The sequence below is a fragment of the Vanacampus margaritifer genome, chromosome 1, assembly GCF_051991255.1.
Source record: "Vanacampus margaritifer isolate UIUO_Vmar chromosome 1, RoL_Vmar_1.0, whole genome shotgun sequence".
In the NCBI taxonomy this organism is placed as follows: domain Eukaryota; kingdom Metazoa; phylum Chordata; class Actinopteri; order Syngnathiformes; family Syngnathidae; genus Vanacampus; species Vanacampus margaritifer.
The window spans coordinates 14,633,125-14,659,788 of NC_135432.1; the positions used below are offsets into that span (position 1 = coordinate 14,633,125).

At 39.0% G+C, this 26,664-nt stretch overlaps 1 protein-coding gene across 1 annotated transcript in view; it reads left to right on the plus strand.

Moving 5' to 3' along the window:
• The first annotated feature begins 574 nt into the window (after positions 1-574).
• dgkaa (diacylglycerol kinase, alpha a) overlaps positions 575-26,664 on the plus strand; it is a 36,648-nt gene continuing 10,558 nt past the window's right edge. The window contains exons 1-9 of the mRNA XM_077578209.1: positions 575-591; positions 3,392-3,572; positions 19,125-19,238; positions 20,430-20,506; positions 22,899-23,028; positions 23,878-23,949; positions 24,025-24,074; positions 25,306-25,380; positions 25,561-25,677. Coding sequence (XP_077434335.1) covers positions 19,163-19,238; positions 20,430-20,506; positions 22,899-23,028; positions 23,878-23,949; positions 24,025-24,074; positions 25,306-25,380; positions 25,561-25,677 — 597 coding nt within the window. The 5' untranslated portion in view covers positions 575-591; positions 3,392-3,572; positions 19,125-19,162. The remainder of the gene's footprint in view (positions 592-3,391; positions 3,573-19,124; positions 19,239-20,429; positions 20,507-22,898; positions 23,029-23,877; positions 23,950-24,024; positions 24,075-25,305; positions 25,381-25,560; positions 25,678-26,664) is intronic.

The window sequence follows — 26,664 nt, forward strand, 5'->3', positions numbered from 1 at the left end:
TAGATTGTTTTATTTTTGGTTTGTTTTACGCTTGCATACTAGAACAGTGTGCAGGTTGGTTTGGGAATACGAGAAAATTAGAGGTCGAGCATCGTCCCAGAGCGGATATACTACACGGGTCCCACTGTACTGTATATAGCAAATGCAATTCATTTTTCAACCACACCGTGACATCAGGAGCCTTTAGGGAGCGCTCTCGGCCCAGGGCACTTTCCTACATTATGTAAAAGCTCGAATCAGGACAGCGATGATTTCAAACCGCGGCTCACATGGGGTGAAGCCGAAGGAAACTTTTAACCACTAAACCATGTCACGAGGTTCGAGTCTTGTCTCTCGACCCGAGTGACCGCGCTTTTGTCTTGACACCCACATGTTTTCCATCGCTATTATCCTGTGCAGCCTGCCTCATCCTCATTGTGCAGTCTAATCCGTCTCCATTGTGGCCACTGGAATGTGAAATCGTGCTTTCCCAAACACTGTGGCTTTATTATTGTCAACACACCTCATTACGGGATGTGGTGACTGTGGGTACATGCTCAATGTGCACTATTTAGTGAATGCTGGCCTCGCTGCTATGTCTAATTTGTGTAGGTAAGTCCTCAGGCATGTTCATAGAAAACCAAAAGGTTACCATATAATATTGTTAAATATAGTAACCTACTTATAACCACTGTATTTTTACATCTATTCTTGAGTCATGAACAGTATGCTTTAAAAGAGTCACTGGTAAGGCGTGACTCTTTAAGCATCTTCTCTATGGGAACGTCAATATTGCAGCTATTGTGTTGCGTTCCTTTTACAAAGAAAATAACAATATTTGTGTCTTAATTAGTACAGCAATACCTAAATGTTGAGTCAAGTGAGGAAGAATTGGTGCATGCGATTTTTGACTTTAGCCTAGCATGCTAACGGTACTAGTAGCCCTTGACTGTAGTGTACTGTGAGAGATCATCAGATGGGCCAGTGGGAATGGTCCAATTTCACTTAATCTGAAATTATGTTTTATTTAACTACAATAAAAAAACAACTATATTCATGACTTGACATAATTTACTTTCCTTGTGACTATTGTAACAATCTGTAGTATGGCACCGCACCACATGGTGGCGCTTCTTTGTTTTGTTATGCCGAAGTCAGTAAAGGCTGAGAAACACTGAAATAGCCTATAGCGTTGGTACTGTGGTGTTTGTTGTTGAACTGCCAAAATGATAATGAGGAGAACTTGAAAGAGGAGAACTAACTGTAATGTTTTAATGTGTGTATGTGTGTGTTTTTTTTTAAAATAGGACAAAGCTATTCCTTTATAAAATAGGTTGTACGGACGGTGCTCAGTAAACTCAACAGCTATCCGGGTATCATTAGCTTTGTTAGCATAGCATATAGTTCAGTTCACGGGTTTCTTAGTTTTCGAATTGTATTAAATTGTTTTACAACACTGCATCATGTGGCAAATGGAGAAGGCACACTCATTTATGGCCTGCAAGCATTTCTCATACAAATAAAATTGTACTGTAAATATGACTTTACAAATGCATTAGAGTAGGTTGTTGATAGACTATACCACGGTGTAAGAATAACTCTTCACATCGTACAGTAATGCCCCCCGCCCCTTTTTTTTAAATGCAGCGCCCCCCCCCCCCAAAAAAAAAAAAACATTATATGAAGCATGAGTATCTGAGAAACTGATGAACATGTCAGGCAAATGAAATTAAATAAGCGTCGTGTTTGAATTTCTAACAACATATTTAAACTGATATAAGCAATTTCACAAAGTTAACTTCCTCTTTGAATTTTTTCATGCCATGTCCAAAACTGCTTTTCAGTTGGTGTACTCATGTTGAATTTCCTCAAAAATGCACACTGCACTGTCTTGTTTGACTGATTCAGCATATTCTGACAAGTGAATGCCGTTCTTCACATGAACTATAAAAGAATGATTAAAGAAGAGTCAAACCAAAAAAATAATAATTTTTGACAATAATATGTCCTTTGCAGCCCCACTAGTGTAAATAGTTAAGAATGTGCATTTTGGTTAATATTGCATTAGTGGAATATGAGTTAAATAGCAAAATCCAGCAGTTTTTATCAACATCAGAAGGCGGCCATTTTGCCACTTGCTGTCGAGTGTAAATGACATCACAGTTGCTCAGGTCTCAGGTAACAACCAATCACAGCTCAGCTTCAGAAAACAGGTGAGCTGTGATTGGTCGTCTCCTGAGCCCTGAGCAACTGTGATGTCATCTTCAGTTGACAGCAAGTGGCAAAATGGCCGCCCCCTGAGATGGATAAAAACAGCTGGATTTTGCTGCATAACTCGTATTCCACAAATGTAATATTAATCAGAATGTCATGTTTAGACTAGTGAGGTCACATATAGCATATTATTGTGAAGAAATGTTTAACGTTGATTTCCCCATTAAACTAACACTAACATTAACGTTAAGCTTACACACATGGACAAAATTGTAGGTAGCCCTCTGTTAATGAAAGAAAAAACATAGTCATAGAAATAATTTGAATCTGTAATATTAAATAAAAAATTAGTCAAAATCAACCAGTGAAAATCAAGCATAGCTTTTGAATTGTGGTTCAACAGATTGTATTTTTTTTTTTTTTTTTTTTTTAATAAACTAATGAAACAGACCTGGACAAAAATGATGCTAACCCTGTAGAAAGGCTCAAATAATTTGACCATTGGAACGTGTTCAGCCATGGTGTGTCTTTGTCCTCTAATTTGAGTGTCTTCAAACTCGTCAGTTGTTTAAAGGGGTAAGAAGTCAATGTGCTGTTTAGTGACATGGTTGGACCAGAGGAAGCAAAGGAGAGAGTCGTTTCAGGAGATTAAAAAGAACATTAATGACAAGCATTTTACAGGTAAATGTGACCGGACCATCTCCATGGTACATCAATGTCAGATTGCATCATCCATCGACCCATTATTAGAGCCAAAGTAGACTTCATAGGAGACGAACAAGGAGGACGAGACTGGAATTTGCCAAACTGCTTGTTGACAAGCCACAAAGCTTCTGTGAGAACATCTTATGGCACATGTCTTGAATCTGTACAGGGTTCGGTGAAAAGTAAAAGTGTAGCGTGTAACGGATAGTGACAGACAATTAAATGCTCTTCCACTAGATGGCAGAATGTACAATTAACCTGTGCAAAGTTGTGTTACTATCCACCGATTGCCATTCATACAACTGATTTAACACATTTTGCGATTTGTTTGTGGCTCAATAAAGGCTGCGGGAAACACAGATTTAGAGTCTTCAATTTTTACATTGTAAATAACTTATTTCTTGCCCGTTTTCGGCATACTTGTGTGAAATGTACTGAAATAAAGACCTCACACAGCATTCTCTCTCGCTCTCTCTCTCTCTCTCTCTCTCAGATGCAGCTGGAAGGGAGGGAGTGAGGGTGCAGGAGGATCCGAGGCGGCGCCTGCTTACTCGGCCACAAGAGTCACCGTCAACCCGGTTCACCGGCTCCGGTTCTCCTCGTCCTCGTCCTGGGAAAATCAGCGGACACTCGGGAGGCTTGGCAGCTCGGCCAACCGGCTCAGCACATTACAGGTAACGAAGTTGATCGGAACCGTCACGTCCGCGCCGGCCGTTGCAAGTTGCAGCCCCCCCACGGGGGCGCGCCGTTCCTTGCAGCACGAATCCTTTCCTAAATGCAATTTCAACAAGCCCGTTATCGCAAAGTGCGTTCTTTTGAGTATGATCGGGTTACAACACCGTAATCTACTTGACAGTGTGAACGCGTGCACGTCTGAGTTGTCTTCGCCATGTAGTCGTGTTATTGCCACTCTTATTAAGTTACATGTGCCGGTCCGGACTATTTCGAGAGGACTTGGCGTCATGCGTTTGCAGTTTTTAGACATTATCTCTGGAGACTTCCGGGCTTGTTATTATCAGGTCGTGCAGAAGTTGTGTTTAATTGAACATATCAAATAGCTACTGTATTTCCTCGTGGTTCTTTATTTACACAACTGCAGTGAGTAGGCCTGTCAGGCACATTCGTGATAAAGTATTTGCATAAATAGTTAAATATTACACCTGTCCTTCACATATTTTCCTCACAGTTGTGACGTTTGGGGTTTGAATATCAGCTCTGGGCGTTGGGTTTACATCTTCTCCAGGTGCTTGCATGAGTCAGGTAGTCCGGCTTCCTTCCACATTCCCAAAATATTCATTATGTTAGTTTCATTGAAGACTCTAGATGTGAATGTGAGTATTGCAACCTCTGTCGCGAAAGGAAACTCTTTGTCACATTATTTTTCTACACATATTCAATTCAGTTGGCCTCTCTCGGGATGGCTGTGTCCCTCGGGTCAGAAACACTCGTGTCCTGTTTGCGGATATCGGATGTTTCTTTAGTCTTCTCCAAACACTAATGTTTTTTTTAGATAGTTTGTTCAGCTTCATAGGTGCCTCATCCTTTCTGCAGGTGGTTGTGATAATGATGACTGTAAAATTTACAAAAAAATAACTGGCAAAAAAGTTGTCAGCTAATTCTTGTAAAATCTCTGTACATTACTGTATTTTTTTTTTACAAGCATTTACTGTATATAAATTACAGTTACTTACTGTATTTACCTTTACAGCAATTCACTGTAATCTAGTTTACAACTGTTTCTTGTATTATACAAGTTGCCAGTAAAGTCCTGTAAATACATAAATACTGTATGTCGTAAAATCCATCCATCCAATTTTTTTTTACCGCTTATTCCTCAAAAGGGTCACTGGAGCCTGTCCCAGCTGACTTTGGCCAGTAGGCGGGCCCTTTAACTTGCTGCCAGCCAATCACAGGGCACACAGAGACAAACAACCATCCACACTCACACTCACACCTAGTGACAATTTAGAGTGCTCAATTAAACGGCTATGCATGTCTTTGAAATGTGGGAAGAGACCAGTGCACCCAGAAAAAACCCACACAGGCACGGGGAGAGCATGCAATCGCATCCCAGGAAGGCCGAAGCCCGGACTCAAACTCACGCCCTTAGCACTGGGAGGCGGACGTGCAAACCAGTCATCCAACATGCCGCCCTCGTTGTAAAATCAATCCTTGTTCTGCAGCCGATCGCATAAATGAATGTTAGCTGTAATGTTGCCTGTTTATCGGAGAAATGCGATGTGAAGACGATGCAGACTGCCCTCGCGCTAAAATATTACGCTTGTCCTTGCTCCGGTGACAATACAGGGTCCGCTATTTGCTTCTTCTCCTACAGAGATACCTGCAAAATCCAACAATTTTTACAGTATTTACCTGTAATCCAGATATATATACGTGCCAAAACATAATTGCTGTTAAATTGACAGTATTTTAATTACTGTACTGTTTTTACCCACAATGCATTGCTGTATACAGTTAAATACTGTAAAATAGGCGTGTTAGAAAAAATCAATTCGGCAATATATCGCGATATTAGAGCGCGCAATTCTCAAATCGATTCGATATGCGGCCAAATCGATTTTTAAACATACATTTTTTATGGGAATATTCAACAAAACATCTTACTTAGGGTTAGGATTCACACATTAAGCATAGAAGAATGTTATATTAATGGAACATTAAGCCTTAATATTTGATTTCAGTGCTGTTTAAACATGAAACCGACTGCAACATGTTTGTTAAATGCAGTGGCTCAGTTATAAGCCTCAATTTTCAGATAAATAAATACATTTTGATACAAACCTTACAGTGTACATGTACAAGCTTACTGATTAGTATTTTCTAAATTTGAGTTAAAAAAAATCACAATAATCAATTTACAGATTTGTATCGGGATTAATCGGTATCGAATCGAATCGTGACCTATGAATCGTGATACGAATCAAATTGCCAGGTAACAAGCAATTCACACCTCTACTGTAAAATAAAAAAAACAAGAAAATGCTGTATTTTTTTAATGTAGATTTTACAGAAATGTGTTACAGTGTCGTTTATGAGGTGTTTAGTATGGGTCAGTGTTTCCCAGCACCGTTCTGTGGGGAATCAGGCATTTTCACTCAATTGGTCAGAAAGTTAGTATTTATCTATACTACAAATAATGTATCTTAAAAAAAAAAAAAAAAGTATGTATACCAGTGACTTATATTTAGTGACAATCAGAACAATGAAATGCCCTTCTATCGGATGGCAGAAGGTACAGTTAACCTGTATATCTCTGCCTATTGATATTTATACAACCGAAAAATATTTATGTTCAACTAATCAGGCCCAAATTCAATTGTGATAAAATTGAGACGAGGTCATCATTATTGTATACAAGTTTTAGTGGTGTTCCATGAGAGTTTTCTAATATGTGCCTTGGCTCAATAAGCATTTGAGAAAAGCCCATTAGAGGTCTAACGTGTATTTGTGGAAATGGACGACGCCATTAGGATGCTTTAGCTGTTAGAGCAGAGGCCGCTATTTGACCAAATACATTACTGTCTACCTTCCATCCGTTTTTTATAGTGCTTGACATTATTAGGGTGTGCTGAAGCCTTTCCCAGCTGACTTTCGTCCAAAGGCCAAGTACACACTGTACTAAGTTGCCAGTCAGTTGCAAAGCACATATAGACAAACAACCGTTCACATTCACATTTCACGCCTGAGAACAATTCAACATACCGAACAGTTATGGTTTTGTAACGTGGGAAGACGCTAGAATACCCGGAGAAAACCCAAACACGGGCAGAACATGCAATCTCCAAACAAGAATGCCGGAGCTGAGATTCAAACCACCAAAGCGCGTGCTAGTTACTATCCAGTTTCTGCCTATCTATTTAATGCAATCAACCAAATTGTTCTACTTTGTGACTTGATTTCATTTGACCCGCCTCTATTGAAAGTTCAAACACGTCCATTCTGCAATGCAAGTTGACCCCCACTTTGTCCCACTTTGCAACCAATTTTCCCATAGGAACTAATGTAAAATAAACTAATAAATTCCAATGGCAAACTGTCATAAAACATTCAATTATTGTACACACAATTATTCAAGTAACATAATAGGTGTCATACAATTTTTTAAAAAAGATGTTTGACAATATTCCACAAACATTAGTACATCTCTCACATTTCTGCAGGCATATAATTGTATCTTTTCATGGGACAGCACTGAAGAAATGACACTTTTAACAATGAAAAGAAGTCAGTGACAGCTTATATAAAGTGTAAATGTATTGTTCTCTCGAAATAACTCAAAATACAGCCATTAATAGCTAATCCTCTCGCGACAAAAGTGAGTACACCCCTAAGTGAAAATGTCTGAATTGAGCGCAATTACGTTTGCCCTCCCTAGTGTCATGTGACCTTCATGAACAACAACATTATAGAACATCAACCTGGGCGATAGGATTATGTTTAATTTGTTACATTTGCAGGCATGTTAGTGACAAAAAATAAATAACTGGCAAATATATTCAAGAGATAAATTATATTGAAGCCTAGCATTAGCTGATGGTTGTACTCATAATCCATCGTGCATTGATATATGTGCTATATTGTAATGGTTGTTGTCATATAAGCCCATTCATGAATGTAAAAGCCCGAAAAGGTCATCGTGAGCGCTCACGTACAAATGAACTTCAACTATATGTAACTAGACTAAGTGCAATTTCTGAAAATTGCGTGGGAATGCTGAATGCTAAACTAAATGCTAATAGTTGAATGCTAAACTGAATGCTTAAATTTAAAGATTAACTATGTGAAAATTACTACATATTAATTGTAGTTGAAAGATAAATGAATAAAAAGAATACCTGAGAGGCGTGAATTTTTGAAGCAAGTTGACATTTATATGGAAAAGTGTTATCTGAAAGTACCCCCCATTCATTTAGATGGAAAAGTGGAACTAATGATATCCAACAGAAAAAATGCAAAAAAAAGTTTTTGGTTTTTTTATAATAACTCAATAGTGCCACCTAGGCATGCAGTACCCTCCATTCATTTAGATGAAAAACTGGAACTAATGATACATCCAATGGGAAAATAAATAAAAAATGTGGGGGAAAAATATATCACTCAAAATAGCGCCACCTATCATTTAGATGGAAAAGTGGAAGTTAGCATGTAATCACTTAGTATAATTGCCACGGATACATTTGCAACGTACAGTCGGAGGTGGGATTTGGACCCGCGACCGCCTGGTTACTGAACAATGCATTTTACCAAGTGCACCGCTGAGCAGCATAAGAGAGCTGGTGATGCTGATCAATTGTATGTGCGGAAGTGGGCGTGGAAAGTGGGACTAAAGTTGATATTTAATGTTAAATTTTGCGTACACTGTAAGTAATGTGGAATCAGACAATATACACCCTGGGAGGCGTGAATTTTTGTTGAAATTTGAACGGTGTAAATCGGAAGTAATCGGAGTTGTTTGATGCCAAAAAAAAGTGAGATGAATAAAAATTGTTCTTCCAGCATTGCCACAATAATCTCAGAGGCCATTTTGTGCTATTGTTTGCTTCCAATTTTGTGGGAGCCTTTTGAGGAAGGCCCTTTTATTTCCCAAGTGAAAGACTTGCTTGATGAGTTTGGTAGGAAAAAAACAAGCTGCTCAAAAACCTTCGACAATTGGGCCCCTTCATATCAAACATCAATGAACATTTGACGTCGCAAATGGGCCAAAATTCCCGCCAACAACGTCAACATCCCTACAAGCTTTCCACGCCCCCACGTTGCTTTCCACTCTTCACTTACTGAAGATGGCATGTCCCAATACTTTTGTCCGTATACTGTATAACTTCAAGCGACGAGCTCAGGTTGCATTTCACTTCCTGCTGCACATCGATCCGTGGGCGGGGGAAGCGAGACTCCCTGATACGCGCGCGCTCCCACCATAAAAGCAAAGTGGCTGTTATGACAAGTCTGAACAGGTTGTCCCCCCCCCCCCCCCCTTATTTTTAATGCAGTATGTAGCAGAAGGCTGCCCCCACAAGAAGCTCTTACATAAGTCACACTGCTGTCGGAGTGATCGGCGGCCAATCCTCCCCTTCATTTTCCAAGAAATCTGTGATTCACAGCACTGTGACTCTTTTGCTGCTCTTGTGTTATTTAAACCCCGCATTCACCGCACTTTCCTTTTTTTTTTTCTCGCGCTCTCATCAGATGTCGCCATGCACCTCTCAACAAACTTGCTTTTTCAGTCTGCGCTGTCTGTGCATTGAAACGTCCGCAGTCGCATAATGAGCTGATACCGGACTTAAATGATCTTTGCACCCTGCAGTGTTTGCATAATGGAGCGCAAACCAAACCACAAGCATTTTTAACGCGCGCGCACGCACGCACACGTTAAATAAAAATAATATGCATGTCTGACATGACAATACAAAATCTTTTGCTCTCTAAATTTACATTGCAGAAACTGTTATCTTAGGCCAACTAAAATTGGGCCTTGCATTGCATCATATCAAATGTTTCGTACACACACAATAAAAGAAAGATTCTTGGCCCTAATAGACGCGAATCATTTTTTTCAAATAAATTGTATTTGAAAGCGATAAAACTAGGGGTGTCAAGCGATTACATTTTTTTTTAATCGTAATTAATCGCATGACTTCAATAGTTAACTCACAATTAATCACTAATTTTATATCTGTTGTAAATGTGCAATAACATGTTTTCATACTCTTGTTAACATAAAAGTGGAAACAAATCTTAAACTGATATAAATATGGCTGCATCTTTTATCATTGATAAATACATTTCATAATAATTCATACAGTTGAGTTCATATTAAAAAGATGATTTTACAGTATAGTAATACTGTAAAAAAACAAAAAACAAGTGTGATATTGATTTGTGTTGAGGTCATCATCTGCCACTAGATGGCATTATTGCATTTGTAAGACGTTGGTGACATCTCAGTGCATTTTTCTCCTCATAGTTAAGAGCTATCTAATCTTTAACATGAACTAACTTGTGAAATTCAATTAGAGCCAAAGGTCAAGGACACAAAATTGTGCAAAAGGTGCTTTTCTATTGGCTGCTGCTAGATGAGTCACTTCTGTTTGACACACTTTTCAAACGTCCTTGTTATAACATTGAAATAAATGTATTTAATATCACATTTAAAATCAACCCTAAAGGCTCATCAATAAATTAATTACCAAAGACTAAAACAAAGGACATTTTCGCTATAATAGTAGTTAGTATTAGTTAGTTTTGTAAACATAAAATGGAGTTTCATTAAATTTTCTTTTTTTTTTTAAAGCATTTTTATTTGTATTTTATTTCGTTAACGAAAATGTTTCGGGAATTTTAGCTTTGATTATTTCGTTTGTTTTAAAACCGTGATGGTAACCGACTCGTATGTTGACAAAAGGTACTCAAAATATTTAGTTTTGGATAAAGAGGACAGATTTGATTTACATAATGACATCGCCACCTACTGGGCCAGCATGCATATTACAGACTGTGTTAACGAGGATTGTTTTGACAATGTTGTCTGCACATGAATCTTTGGGGGGTGAAAAAGTTGTTGTCGTTTAAACTTACAAAAATGTATTTCCTAGTGGTTACTACTTGCGAACTGATGTAAAAAAAAAATACGAAATGTCAAGAGGAAGTCGTGGTTACAGGGCTGCACAAAAGCGGGAAATGTCATCTTGGTTGTGCTCACACTTTTCTCGTCAGGTCTAAAGTTTGAAATATATATATGTGTGTTGTGCGAATTTGGTTGCGTGTACACTGGCATTGTTTACATTCAACCTTTTTTCTATAGCAATTGGGTTGCGGGTGTGCTGGACCTTACCTAACTTTGGGCACTCATACTCGCCTCAAGTCGTACCTTTAGCCAATTTATAGTCTTGAATGATCCGATTATCAGTGTGTGTTTTGGGAATGTGGGAGACAGCTGGAGTGGGGAGGGGGGGGGGGTGTCCTGGACAAAACCTACACAAACATATGGACAACATGCAAACGCAGGAGGCCAGAACCAAGATTCAAAATCCAAAGACCACTGTTTTTATCGTTGGAATTTGATTAGACCACATTTATGGCTTAATGTGTGGTGTGCATATTTCCCAAACAAAAACCCTGTCCAGTTTAGTTGTCGTTGTGCTATTCTTCCCAGCTGAGGTGTCACAAGTCTTTTAAAATGCTCCTTCAGCATGTTCTGATCTTTACTGATGTTTATTTATTGTCTGTTGTTGTTTATTGCGTTCTTGTTGCTGTCATTTTAACACAGCAGATTTACTTCTCGGTCCACGTGTTTAACATTTGTTATCTTGGCCAAATGAACCGCACACTAGCTGGGCAGCAGCACCAGAATTGCTTTTAACTCGTTTTAACACAAAATTGGGTCTGCATGATAGGTTGAGTTTTGTTTGGTAAATGGCATGAATAGAAGTGTAGCTTTTATGTAGAAAATAGCGAGGGAGTGTTCCCTGTGCTCCTGCAATGACTCACACGGTCACATCTGCACGTTGAATGCAGAATGAAGCCTCCGGTTGAAAGGCCACATAAGGTTGGCGTGGGCGGAGGAGGAGGAGGAGGAGGAGGAGGAGGTGGAGCTACACGGGGAAGACCTCTCGCAAGCGGGCTCCCCCCTTTTTTCCTCTCTGTCGGCTGCTTTCCGCGCGATGTGTCCCCCCCCCCTCCCCTCCCTCTCACCACCTCCTCCATGTTAGTCAGAAGCGCTCTCAGCCGCTAATGGAGGGAAACACGCTCCTTAGCAACCAAATGTGGCCTCCGTCTCGCCGCCTCCGCCCGCTATCCGCACACGCTCCAGTGAGGCGGCGGATGGTGGAAAATATCAAGCTTTCTTCTATTCAAAGAAGTCTCCCGACTCTGAAAGAAAAAAAGCGGCATTTGAGGCTTGCGCAACAGCAGATTGTCTCGTCACGAGGCGTGGGCTTTTACAACAGCCTGCGCAAACAGCCGTGTGGGAAAAAAAAAAAAAAAAGGTCATCCCCGACGATGTGCACTTTGAAAAGATTTTTGTAAAGAGCTTCTTTTTTGGCCGCTGCTGACTGGTGTGTATTAAGGCATTATGGCTGCTGATAACAAGGATGTGTTTAAATGGAAAATAATTAGTGGGACATACAGTAGTACTCGTGTGTCAAATACAAATGAATCCTGAATGCTGGTCAGCCTCCAAATGCCCTCCCCATATTTTGGTTGGATTCCAAATTGTATCACAGTTGAGATGCCCAGAATTTGACCTTTCAATGTAGCCGGATTTTCTACTCTGCATTTTTTTTTTAGTGGGACCTCTAAGGTCAAACATCACCCAGTGCAGTTGGTCAACCTTGAGTTTGCTCGAAGAAAAAAAAACAGCACATCTGTCACATCTGATTTTCTCCGGGTAATCCAGCTTTCTTCCACATTTCTACAAGCATGCGTTTGGTTCATTGAAGACAATTCTGTGTCCTGTGATTGATTGTGATGAACCAGTCCAAAGTCTTGCCCAAAGGTCCCACCCGAGACCCTAATGAGGACAAGCACGACAGAAAATGGATGGAAAATTCCAAAGTAAATATGGAAATTGATCACTAAGCGGACAATATTTTAACATTCATAACTGTCATTCAAGTGTATAAAAACACACACATAATCATAAAAAAAAAATCATGCAAGCATGAACATTTACAAAGTAAAGTATTCTTTACACAAATATGCAAATATTTATATATATATCATTTTGCAATAACAACAAATTCCTTCCATTTGAGAACTTTAGGAGGCACACAGCTATAAACTAAAGAACCTAAAATTAAACTGAAAACATAATAAACTTATTCAAACGTGCGCTTGGAGTAAGGAAAATCTGAAATACAGTAATAATAATGTGTACAATATGTAGACATACAATCTGTACCGATTCATGGAGTCTAAGATGATGTAGCAAAATGAGCTGCCCCGTTTATCAAGTAGGGTTTTAAGGCCGTTCAAGTATGTCAGTAATGGTGCCTTGACATAAGAAACATTTTTGTGACTACGCTGGTAACTCAAAACAATCATCTTTCTCCATGGGAATAAAGGGAAAGGGCATTCATCTTCATGACGCTGATTTATTTGACTTTTTCGTCACCAGCCCTACTGCTCTGTATAAACAAAACAGAAAAAAGAAAAAAACCCTGTCGTCTTTAGGATGCTCACCCTTGCCTCTAAATGCAGTCTCGATGGAGGGGATTAACAGTCAGGCATTGCCTCGCTCTACCATGGCTGTGATGTCACTCATTTATCAGTGTTTAATTCATAACTGCTCTATTTTTGTGCCCAGTGCAAATCGAGCACGGCGGGTTGTCTAACTGCTATTTTTGCAGACAAGTGCAAGCCGGCACATGTAATTTACACCGTTGTGGGTGTGAGCACAGCCGACTTGATTTGTCGCCAGTCGAACCAACTCTTCTGATTCTATTGAACTCATTCACTGCCATTGACGGCTATAAACGTCAAAAATGAATTTGAACTTATTAGTTTCACATTTTTTTCCACTTTTGTTAACAAGAGTATGAAAACCTAGAAAAAAAATTGTATTGTACATTTAGAACAGATATAAAATTTGCGATTAATCTTGAGTTAACTAGCGAAGTCATGTGATTAATTACAATAAAAAATTGTAATCGCCTAATGCCCCTAATAATAAAAAAAAAAAGAAAAGATTATAAAAAAAAAATTAGCATTAGCAGCGTCAGACGATTACATTTTTTTATTTGAATTAATCAATTAATCACAAATTTGATATCTGTTATAAATGCACAACAAAAAAACATTCTAGGTTTTCGTACTGAAAAAAAAAAGTGGGAAAAAAATGTGAAAGTAATATAGTTCAAATGAATTTTGGACGTCTATAGCCGTCAATGGCAGTGAATGAGTTAAATGTGGCACATGAGTGGAGTACGTACTGATAGTCCTTGACATGGTAGAAGAAGAAACTCAATTGTCCACATTTTGTGAAATAGTTTTAGAGCCGCAATGTTTTTACAGCCGAAATGTTCAACATTATCTGGTGACAAAAAAATATATAAAGGGGTAAAATGATTGTTCGGACTAAAAGTAGACTAAAACGTTGACAGTTTTTGTTGACTAAATGATGTTTTCTTGGACTAAAATAAAAACTAAATGCTGGATTTATAGTCGACTAAAAGTTGACTAAATAAAAACGTGATGAGCTTGACTAATTATGATAAAAACGAACAATTGGAACTGGACTAAAAGTGAGACTAAATGTAACACATGTCGCTGTGCCAAAAGTACCCCTGGCATTCATTTTGACGTATTCAAGCAGGAATTAACAAAAAGATGGATGATTGTGTACCAGTTACACACCAAAATGTTACCTTAATCAGGTCATAATGTTGTCAAGGTTCATTTCAGTGTACACGTAACTACTTATACAAACAGTGGTCATGTTGAAATCCACTGGGCTCCCAGCAAGTAGGCCAACATTTTCTATTTTAGTCGTTGTCTGTAGCTCCTTTTTAGTATGAAACTCTTGGTGCCAATCCAATATGTTTTATCTGGAATCATCAAACGACAGTATGGCGGGTTTTGATTTTAGGCCAAATGTCGGCACATGCAAACAGACGAGGGCTGAGAGAACACTCGCAGATGTAATATGAGGATTCGGAATGGGCAACCGTCATGCATCGTTAAGCCAAATAATTGATTTGATTTATTGTTCATTGTTGTTTTGATGTCATATTAGTGAATTTGATATGAAGTGATCATCGGGGCATAGTGGAGGTCTGCGTGGCTGTAGCTCAGTCATGGCACGCAGCAAAGCGCTTGAGGGTGAATCAACAGCGCCTCTGCTGGTTGGAGTGTGGGTGGCACACACTTCTGACATCAGTCAGTATCCATGATTACTAAAAAAATAAAATAAAATAAATAACCCTCCATTATTCCTCTGCTTTTAGAGTTTCAAATGATTTCAGTTGCAAATTTGCGTACAATAGACAAAGCAGGCTGATGCTCTCCAGGCTTTTGAATGTAAAGTAGTGAGTGGTTGGTGAACATGGGGGAGTGAATGTTGCTTTTCCTTTTTCCTCTTGTCATTTATATTATTGTAGATAGAGACACGATGTCCTTTGGAAAGCCACAAAATGCCACTTTTACATCAGAAAATGAAAAATGCTTGTCATCGTTGCTCGTTATTGCAGTACTAGTGTAGCGCATATTACTGGAGACAAATTCCTTGTGCCTTTTTACATACTGGGCCAATTAAATGAAAAATGATTAAATCAAAAAATCATAGGTTTTCATACTCCTGTTAACAAAAGTGGGGGAAAAAATGTGAAACTAATAGAAATAGTTCAAATGAATTTTTGACGTCTATAGCCGTCAATGGCAGTGAATGATTTAACTCATTCACTGCCAGACGTAAAAAAAAATCACGCTATTTTAGTCGTTGTCTGTAGCTGAGGAGAGGTGTTGTATTTGTGCAGCTCGTCAAATGCTGATTGGGGTTAGTAGGAGGCAGATATGGTTAGTGAGAGTCCCGAGTCCCAAGTTTCAGCTTAAAATACATCTAACGCAATATATGGTTGCTTTTATAGGCCAGTGAGCAAATGGCAAATTATTATGGCCTCATCAACTCCTGAGAGTCAAAGTTTCTTTTTTAGATTGACATACTTTGGAGAAGATAGCTTGGAGGGGATTTCCATTTATTATTAATGATGACAATGTAAAATAAAGGTTGTAAAATGGAACGCAATTACAGTCGTGAGTTAACTCATTCTCTGCCATTGACGGCTATAGACGTCAAAAATTCATTTGAACTATATTAGTTTCACTTTTTTCCCCCCACTTTTGTTAACAAGAGTATGAAAACCTAGGATTTTTTTTATTGTGCATTTATAACAAATTAAAAAATATATTAATATAAAATTTGTGATTAATCGAATACAATTTAAAAAATGTAATTGTCTGACGCCCCTAATTTTTTTTAATAATATTTTCTTTTTTTTTTATTAGAGGCATTAGGCGATTACAATTTTTAAAAGTAATTAATCACATGACTTCACTAGTTAGCTCAAGATTAATCACAAATTTTATATCTGTTCTAAATGTACAATACATTTTTTTCCTAGGTTTTCATACTCTTGTTAACAAAAGTGGGAGAGAAAAAAAAGGGGAAACTAATAGTTCAAATTAATTTTTGACGTCTATAGCCGTCAATGGCAGTGAATGGGTTAAGGTCCGTCTTCCCCAGGGCAGTTGTGGCTATATATTTTTACCGCCACCTGAATGTGTGAATACGTGAATAATGTGAAGCATCTTTGAGTGTCCAGGAAAGTGCTAGCCTATGCAAATCTGATTTATTATTAGCCTATTTTTAAACATAGGCTTCAACATTTAGGGGGCAAAAACAGAAGTTGTATTCATTTCATTTTTACACGACAAAGTCACATGACCTACAAATTCCCATGTATGCCGATGAAAGCTGTTCAAAATATGGTTAGCCGTAGGAGCAGCGTGTTCATGCGCATTGGTGTTTCTTCACAAATCCATATCGCCAACTAGTGGCCTGGCATGCATATGACATGTTTTATATTGAGGTTTTTTTTCACTCATATGGCGTGAGTTTGAATTTTAAAATATCGTTTTAACCTCGTTTTTTTTCAACATATCCCTTACTTTAGACATTGTCGTCAACATTCTTCTTCATGATTGTGCGTCTTAGTTTAGTGAAAAGTCAAAAATGTGGCCCTTTAAAACCCTCATGTAAGCAGCAGGTCAGCGTGGTCATGTGGCATGTATTAAGGCTCAACAACATTCCTGCAAACCCTGAATGAAATATTTATACCTGCTTCAGTAATCCAGATCAGACGGCGCCATTGTTTTGAAGTCTTTTGTTCTGGGATGCTTTTGCCGGCTCTCTGTTTTCTCCCGCGGGATCCTAACTAGGAAGTGATTGCAGAGAGGCTGAAATGAAATCATGCTGTTCCTGTGGAAAGTCAACTTGAGACGTCAGCAGCCTGTTTTGAATTTATTTCAACCGCTCCGCTGAGTCCTATTTTTAGATGAATGGCTTCCAAGGCATCGATCCTGTCATGATTCCTTCATGTGGCGCTCGGCCATCAGGCTTTCCAGGCCCGCTCGGTCAGCCGCAAACCTGCCAGGCAACGCTGCTGACCTTTGGAGGGAATTAAGCCTGGGACCGTGCAAACCTTTTCAGTGACTCCTGCAGGGAGAGCGAGCATGTTTTTTTTTTTTCAAATGTGTCTATTTTTTGTCAGACAGCAGCATTTTAAACTTGAGTCGTCATCAGTGTAGGCTGGGGACTTCCTCCTCTCCTTTTTTTCCGCCTCCTCAATGAATAATGACATTTGTCTCGTTTGTGCTCCCGCCAACAAGGAATCTCCTTCCATTGTGCCTCTTTCGTGAGTCACATGAAATTCCTTGCCCACGTCGGACCTTGTTTGACATTTCAACCCTTGACTTTGTTCGCTGAGGCGAGGTGGTGTATTTGTGCAGCTCGTCAAATGCTGATTGTGGTTAGTGGGGGGCAGATATGGTTAGTGAGAGTCCCGAGATTCAGCTTAAAATACATCTTACGCAATATAGTGTCGCTTTTATAGGCCAGTGAGCAAATGCCAAATTATTATGGGCTCATCAACTCCCGAGAGTCAAAGTTTCATTTTTAGATTGACATACTTTGGAGAAGATAGCTTGGAGGGGATTTCCATTTATTATTAATGATGACAATGAAAAATAAAGGTTGTACAATGGAACAAAATCCTCTCACATTCCATAAACAGGCATGTGCATGTTAGGATCATTGAAGACTAAATTGTCCATAGCTGTGACTATGAGTGTGGATGAATGTTTGTTTAAATGTGCTTTGTGCTTTCGCAACCATTCTATCGGTCAACCGATGATGAGGGATTTGACCAGAAGTTAACGGACCAAAGTTGTGCTGGTGTTTCACCAAAACGTTTCCTAAAAGGGCCACCATTACTTTTCAGGTGGTCAATGAATTTTAAGTCTTTGTCTGTTATCCTACAGGAACGTGATCTTAAAATGTTTATTACACAGATTTAAGTCTTTATTCTTTTTGGACTGACTCCAATTAACCCACAACCTTAATGAGGAAATAGATGTAGAGAAAGGATGGATGGAAAATGTGGGTGGAGGGTGATGTCCGATTAGTGTTGGATTTCAATTTGCTGCATCTTTCTTTCCTTTGATCCTTCCTCTGGTCTCCTGGCAACGTCGCAACTCTGGCGGGACGCTGAAGTATCCGGTTAAGGTGAAGGGTCTTGGATTTATAACAGGTTTCAGGTGTATTAAAGAGCACAAACTCGCCTACGCAAGGAAGGAAGGCTGCCGAATGTATAATACTGAGCTCTCCAAAAAAAAAGAAAAACAGAGAAAAAAAAAGAGATGGTCAACTGGCGGCCCACAAGCACATTCTGAGTGGCTCCTTGATTAATTTTCAATAAATAAATAACATTTTGAAAAAAGTTGGTATTTGTATTTTTGTTTTTAACAAACTCAATATTTTTTTTCCGTAAAAAGCAGGGGATATCGGGGAAATTATTCTGGAAAAAAAATGGAAAAAATTCAAAATTGTAAAAAATATTAACATAAAAAAAAAAAAAAAAGTAAAAATTTGCAAAAATGCAAATCCACGGATGCCGAACTGCGAACTTGCAATGCTCGACTGTCGTTTTAAGTTGTACTGTCACCATTTACCACTAGATGGCCGACATTAGTCTTAGTAGTAGTTAGCACATACACTTTGTCTTATAATGCCCTAAACCACCACGTGGGGAGGCCTAATCATTTCTTGCGGATTTGGAATGATAAGCAATACAAACATAGTACCTCAATAATATTAATATTTTGAGTGAGTTGATTTTTGTGAATAAAATGTACAAAATGGGTACTTGCACATAATGTTGATTTTTGTGCTGTCTTTGATTCTTTTTTTTATGCGAGAGAACTTTGCACCGAAAAACAAAACAAAACAGTGTGGTTATTTTGGTTTTCTCCCTCCCGCGTCCATATTGAAAAAAGCACTTTTGTCATACATCTGGTTAGGAAGTGTGTTAAGATGTGAAGTTGCACATCCATGTCATAGATGTCCACGGTGTGAGGTGCAAAAAGCATTTTTTTTTTAAACTTTGCTTTCAAAAGCAGGCCACATTCCGCCTACCTTATGTCTCTTGTCTTCACAGTTTCGCCTCGCTGCGTCTCGCACCTGAGCTCTCACAGCATGTCCGCCCCCGCCAGCAAAGAGGTGAAGGAGCTCAACCCTGTCGACTTCATCCAGCTCCAGCAGTACATTGAATGTGAGTACATTTAGCGACTCGTTATCCCCTTCGCCCCTCACACGCGCGCACACACCTCATGTTGCACTTCCACCCACTCACACTCACCTGTGTTTCAGTCTGAGCATTAAAATGGTTTATTTTTGGTGTTTTTTTTATTTTTATTGAATTTTGTCTAGTGTTCATATCAACTAGTTTTCTGGATGAAGAAGTAGTTGTGCTGCAGTAAGGATGAATTTGGCATTTTGAAGCATATCAGTATCGCCTTTTTGTTTAAAAAAAAAATTCTGATGGCTGATAATAGAGCAATTTTTAACTGTGTTATCCTCAGGAAACTATTTATTTAAATTTTCATTTAACTTTATAAGAGATGCAGCGGAGCCTGAGAATTCTCTGCATCTTTTGTTTTTGTTTGAAATTGAAACAAAGATACGTCACAATTTAATACTTCAGTTATTTTGAAATGTGTTTACAGTAAAAAGGGTTTAGGAGGCTAGGAGTAAAAATGATTTAGGAGGCTACAATACTTAATTAGTCTATTGTCTAAGATGAAAAAATATATATTTTGAAAATCTGGAAAGTTGTTCAATCAAAACATGCTTTAAGATATATATATATATATATATATATATATATATATATATATATATATATATATATATATAGAGCGAGAGAGAGATTTTTTTTTTAAGTTTGACACTAATATTTTTTTCCCTTTTAGTAAAAGTGAATATTGGCTCCAAATATCGGTTATCGGCCTTCTTGACTACTACTAATCGGTCTTGGAAAAAAACATCACAAATATCCAAATAATATCAATACCAAAAAAGTACTTAAAGATGCTGTATAAAAATCAAGTTTATTTTGTATAACCCTTAATATCAGATAAAAAAAGAAAAAGAAAACATGATAAAAGGTAATAGGCAATAATTGTTGTAATTGAATGAATAATGTAACTGAAATTAGAAAATAAAAATGAAAATAGAAAATATTATTGGAATTATTTTGAGTGGCTAACATTTGTGTAACTTTAATTTACTTTTTGAAATTGTATTTAATTATCTTTCTATGTTCCTATTTAACATTAATTAATGAATGTACTCACTTGACATTCTTAGTTGAGCCATAAAAAAGAAATGTCAAATGTCCATTTCTTGATAGGCCTCACATATCTGCCCTTGCCTTTGCCCGCCCTTGTGTGACCTCTTCCAGATTGCAGCCTGAAGGTGAAGGACGTGCTGCGGGAATTCGATGCCGATGGCCGCCTGTCCCAGCACAGGCACGGAGAGGTGAGGCACTGGATGGGATGGGCCGGGCCGGGACGGGACGGGACGGGGCGAGGTGTGGCGTCCTCATTTCAAACCTGCTCAAGTTCTGACACGTGACGACTGTGAGCGGACAGAAAAGGAGCGTCTGATTCATTCTAACGTGGGAAGTATAAACAACCTGAAAGCGGCTAATGAGATTCCAAGCTTCCGATGGTGTCGGCTCTTGTGAGAGGCCTCGCCATTACACCGACATTGCTAATGTAAATGACGTCCTCGCCCAGGCCCACGCAGCGAAGGCTCGCCGGATGCTTTCAGAACTTTGTATACATTAATGCAGCAAGCTAATGTAGTCTTTGCGGAAGGCCACTAACTTGTTTCAAATTCATTTTCCTCACAAAATTCATCTCTGGCAGCATGTTGGATTAGTGGTTGACACGGCTGCCGCAAATATTCGGGGTTATCGGAAATAGATGGATGGATAAAAGAACTGGGATAACGCAAGGATTCCAGTTAAATGTCTTAGTGGGATTGCAGGGAGTGAATTATTTATTAGTGGGGCAACTCTGCAGGGCATCGGCGTCAACAAGAAATGGGTTTGTGGTTCAGCATTATCCAGGGAGTTCAGTTGAAGCCCTCCAGCATCCAATCATGAAAATCACTCGTACCAGGCCTGAGAGAGCAACAAACCTCTACTGGCTTCTGCTTCATTGCAGCAAGGGGCTTTAGTGCCTGCAATATAAGTGGGAATGGCAACAATGTGCTGCACCCTGGATTGGTGCATTCACGCTCTTTACACAACCTATTTCTTGTTTTGCTAAAATGAGCTGGTTTGAGACGACAGCCCTGTCTCGTGCACAGGGTTGGGAGGGTTACTTTTAAAATGTAATCCATTACAATTACAAGTTAGCTGCTAAAAAAATTGAGTTAGTAATGTAATCCAAGTACCATAATATTTAAGTAATGTAACTGGATTACTTTTGGATTACTCCAATATTGAGTATGCTCATGAAGACAATATAAAAATAAATATCACCACCATATATATTCTATACAATGTGCCCCTGCTATTTGCGGGTGATAGGGACCCGGGCAGCCTACAAATAGCAAAAATCCTTGTGTAATTAAAAAGCATGTAGGCTATTGATTGATTGATTGATTGGTTGATTGATTGAAGGCCATATGCTGTTTTCAAACTGTCACTGAAAGCAACCACACCTCACAGTTAGATAGAGAGATAGATAGATAGAATTTGTTTGTAAGGTGTAACTCACATTATGGTTGTAGGCTAGCGGGCTAGCTAGCAAGAAGCTACAGCGCGTAGCATGCCGCTGGACTCTTAACTCAAACTTTCGCTCCGAGTAAATTCCAGTGAATGCCGGTCGCCATTTCCTCCTCCCGTCCGTGAAACTTTTTTAAACTGCCCGCGTGTGGAGGACGCGACTAGTCAGTTCGTTCGTCCCCACCTTCCCGACATGTAGCATCGGTCCCACTCGCGCGGGCGTGCGCACAAGCTCTCTCTCGCTCTGTCCTTCTCTCTCTCTCTCTTTCTCTCGCCCTCTTTTACACGCTCTCATTGTAGAAATTGTAATCCCTCGAAGTAATCTCCATTTTTAATAAATGTGCCTGTAATCTGATTACATGTTTTTTCCTGTAACTGTAAGGGAATACAGTTACATATTTTTTGCAATCTGATTACGAAACGGCGGTACATGTATTCCGTTACTCTCCAAGCCTGTTGACAGTCCATGTTCCGCATACTTCCGGACCCATGACGAGTGCAAATGTTGTTACGCGACATCCAGGGGTGGAGTTTAGGGACCGCAAACAACCCAACCACCGTCAAAAACTTAACCAAGCAATCAAATTATCTGCCGATGGTCATCCATTAGCTAACACCTATTTGTCCATCCAACCATGCACAATGCAGCTCTGCTCGCCTTTTGACTTTTAGACATCTCACACCCTTGCATGTGTGTGTTAGTGTTTCAGTCAGACAGTCCAGCAGCTGACCATCGTTTGAAAGTGGAACTTCATTCAGTTATGCTGATCATTTCATGGCTCAAGAATAGTATGGGGCGCTTTTTTGTGTAAATTTGGCCCACTGTTACGAAACGGTGGTGCGGAAGTGTTGAACTGCAAATTTTCAATGACATGCACAATAGCAAAAATCAGCAAAATAAGTGACGGCCATTATTTGCTATGAAATAAAGCTCGCAAATAAGCAGAGGATTGGGTTAAAAAACAAACAAAACAAAAAAAATCAGCAAATAAGCGTAATCTAAAAGTCTGTAAAATTATCTGTGTCTTATTGTATTTGAAAAAGCCAGCATGTGCAGTACGCAATATCATTTTCCATTTCAATGAAGCTGCTTAAATGCCCCATACGCATTTCACTCATTTTTCTCGGTTTCAGTGCATCAATGAAGAAGGCTTTCGTCTCTTCCTGAAGACTTATTTGGAAGTGGACGACTTCCCTGCAGATCTGTGCCAGCGACTCTTCCGCTCTTTCCAGAACTCCGAAACTGCCCGGGAAGACAGCGGCAGTAAGAACACACACACACACACTGGTTTGTTTTACTATCTTTGTGGGGCCATCTCATTGACATGATGCATTTCCTAGCCCCTTCCCCTAACCCCTCAAAAATGATTGCCTACCCCCATTCCTTACCCTAAACTTTAAAACCAAGTCTTGACCCTCAAAAAGAGGTCTAAACTTGTGGGGCCCAGCAAAATGGCCCCACAACTCTGTGAAATCCCGAAATGTTGGCCCCACTATGTAACGAAAACAAGACCACACATACGCACACACACACACAGCTAGGACCTGTCTTGTACGATGGTCAGACTAACATGACATTATTTCAGGATGTTGACAGAAGAATGGCAGAGTAACCCACAGCATGTCAAAATAATATTATGAGCATGTTGGTGATATACATATTAGGAAAAACTAACAATAAAAAATAATGACATCTATAAATAATAATAATTAATAATTAAATACAAACTAATCAATAATAAATACATAAAATAAATAAATAAAATTTGACAATGAAATAAAGTAAAACTAATAAATAAATGCTAATACATAAAATAAAATAAATAATGATACTTCAGTTAATTGTCAGCAATGGTGTAGTGGTTCATTTTGTCTCTTTTCAGTTTAGACAACTTTCAAATTTTTACAATGTTCCCGTTGACCTTGGGCCCCAAACGACCAGCTACGCCCCTTCGCTGAGCCGTCAACGTCGCAAGCAGGCTGACATACCCAAAGTGTGATTAGCTGCTCAGCATTGATCATTGATCAAGAACCCACGAGAACTCGTGTGAATTGCACGATGGACACTTCACACGTATGGTCCAAAAATTGTTCTATTGATCTATCTTTACAGAGGTCTTTCTAAAGGATGTTTCGTGTTACTTCTCACTTTTGGAGGACGGTCAGCCTCGAGACAAGCTGGAGTGTAAGTCCTTCTTTTGCCCCCAAAAACGACCACTGTTTTTATATGTATTATTTAGTTGTGTTGCTTTATCCTCAGTTGCTTTCAAGCTCTACGACAGAGACGGCAACGGCGTCCTCGACAGCTCGGTAAGACGTCAGTCAGAAAACATGGGTCGCATGATTAGAATGCGTTTAATTCAGTGGTTGGTGGTGTGTTTACTAACTGGACCTTCAGCGGGGATCTATCTGATTTAAGTCACTTCTACAGAGTGCGACTATCACTTCACAATTCTATTAAGCTGCTAAAATGCAATATAATGCTGTGAAACTGCGTACGTACATCTTCTGCAGCTGTTCAAAACTAGTCCAACTTATCTTGCTCTGGTCAACCAATCGGAGGACAGAAATATGACATCATCAGGGGCTAGCTCGTTGGCCTAGAGAGGACGGATTTGAGTGGAACCGTCACTTGCCTATGATGCAGGTTGGCGTGGTTTCGCTTCCCTGCCTGGGAGACCATGTTTGTGTGAGTGCAAAATAAATAAATAAATAAAAATAAAAAAAGAGAGGATGGATTTGAAACCCACAAGGGAGAGCCCTTCACCAGGAACCTGTACCTTTAAGAGAAGTTACTTGACTCATTGAGCCAAGTTAATATTTTGTCCAGAATGAATTCGATTTTTCATGTACAATTAATACCTTAAAAAAATCCACTTACTGTCTACTGAAGATGACATAACCTGTGCTGAGGAAGTAGGCAACGACCAATCATGGCTCAATTTGCTGACCAAACCCAGAAAACAGGTGAAGCATGATTGGTCGTTACCTACTTCCTCAGCACAGGTGATGTCATCTTCGGTCGACAGCAAGTGGATAAATTAGTTTTTAAAGGTATTAATTGTACATGGAAGATAATGAAGTTATCAAATTCTTTCTGGACAAAATATTAACTTTTTACTGCTGAAAATGACTCAAATAGTCAAGTAAGAGAATATAAACTTGAAAGGAGAATAGCTATTTTGGGGGGGAGGGAGTACAATGACACACAACTCGCTTTCAAAATTTTTAATTTAAATTTTTCATTTTTTAATTTTTTGATTATTTAATTTTTTGATTTTTTAATTTTTTGATTTTTGATTTTTAATTTTTTGATTTTTGATTTTTAATTTTTAATTTTTAATTAAATTTTTAATAAAACACAAACAGGCTGAAATCTGATTGGACAAAATCCAAATGTCCTAATGCACTACTGGAAGCAGTGCAGTGAAGAGTATCACTATGGAATCGAGAAAATAGCCTGTCATACAATTTAATAGAACATATTTGCTTGTAGATTACAGCTTCTGATGGCATTTAATCCCTTCTTTTTGACTGTCAGGAAGTGGATAGAATTATCGCTCAGATGATGCACGCTGCTGAATACTTGGGATGGGACGTGTCAGAGCTCAGGCCGGTAAGTCTCGCTGTGGCCCCGCTTGCACTTGAAAGCACCACGCGGTGATCCGTGAAGACCACTTGTAAGTCACCTTGCCAACTGATAAGCTTCTCATACAACAGCAACGAAAACCCGACACTGTTCGTAAAGCTGAGAAACCTGTTTGGAGTTCAAATGATAACGGAAAGATTCCCGCAGGTTCTCAAGGACATGATGACTGCGATAGATGCTGACAGCAGCGGTACCGTGTCTCTGGAGGAGTGGGTGGAAGGAGGCATGAACAACGTCCCCCTGCTGGTCCTACTCGGCCTGAAGGTAAACGACATGAAAGCTTTTATCGCCGGCCTTTGCCTCCCAGTTCTCGTCTCCCAGCCCGTTTTGCATACTCAGCACTACCAAGCGCACTAATGTCGTCATCGACGTGTGAGTTCTCTGGTGTGTTTTTTTGCACACATTTTGTCATGATGGCGTTGACTAAAAGGATTAAAAACAAAGGCAATGAATGAGCCTTAGGCTCAGGGTGAAAATCACTGAGTAACATGCAACACTATTTTTCCTACAGCAAATAATGGAGCTTGGATAAACAAAAAACGTTCATTGACTTCAAAGCACATATTGAATTTAATACTTTAGCATTCTTATTGTTGTCAGTTTTTGTGCAAACAACAATAACTTTGTTTGAACACTGTCTTAGCATGGATGAGGAGGGGTTAACAAAGCAAAACAGATTTTTTTATTTACTTTTTTATTTGATGAAGATGTTCACTGAAATAAGCACTGAGGTGGAATGCTGACATCTCGCGTGACAACTCACACATTTAAGAAACTTAAATCACATTTGCCCCCAAAAATGTTTGGGCATTTATGAATTATATGACTTTTTTTGTTGTGATTTTTAATATAACACTATTTTGCCGACAATAATGATATCATGATACTGTACTGTAATACAGTATAATACCGTGTTACTGAAAAAGGAAGTCTGAACAAAAAATATCGTCTGTAGCGTATCAATACCTAATCGCAAAAGATCCTGTGACCTCTATGCCCAGATTCATTTTGAGGCTATTTATAGCCATTTAAAAGCCTGTCAGGGAGATGGAAAGAAAAGAGAAAAAAAAACATTTTCACATGTAATTTGGATAAAAGCGCTTTTTACTCTATTAACAAATTGAAAGCAACCTCATCATCCAGTGTGGACAATTTGAAAAGATTAGCATACTGATGTGAATGTGCTGCGCGGGACGCCATGACACATTCTGCATAATCAGCATTAGTGCGAGGCTTGCCAGGAGTGGGTGT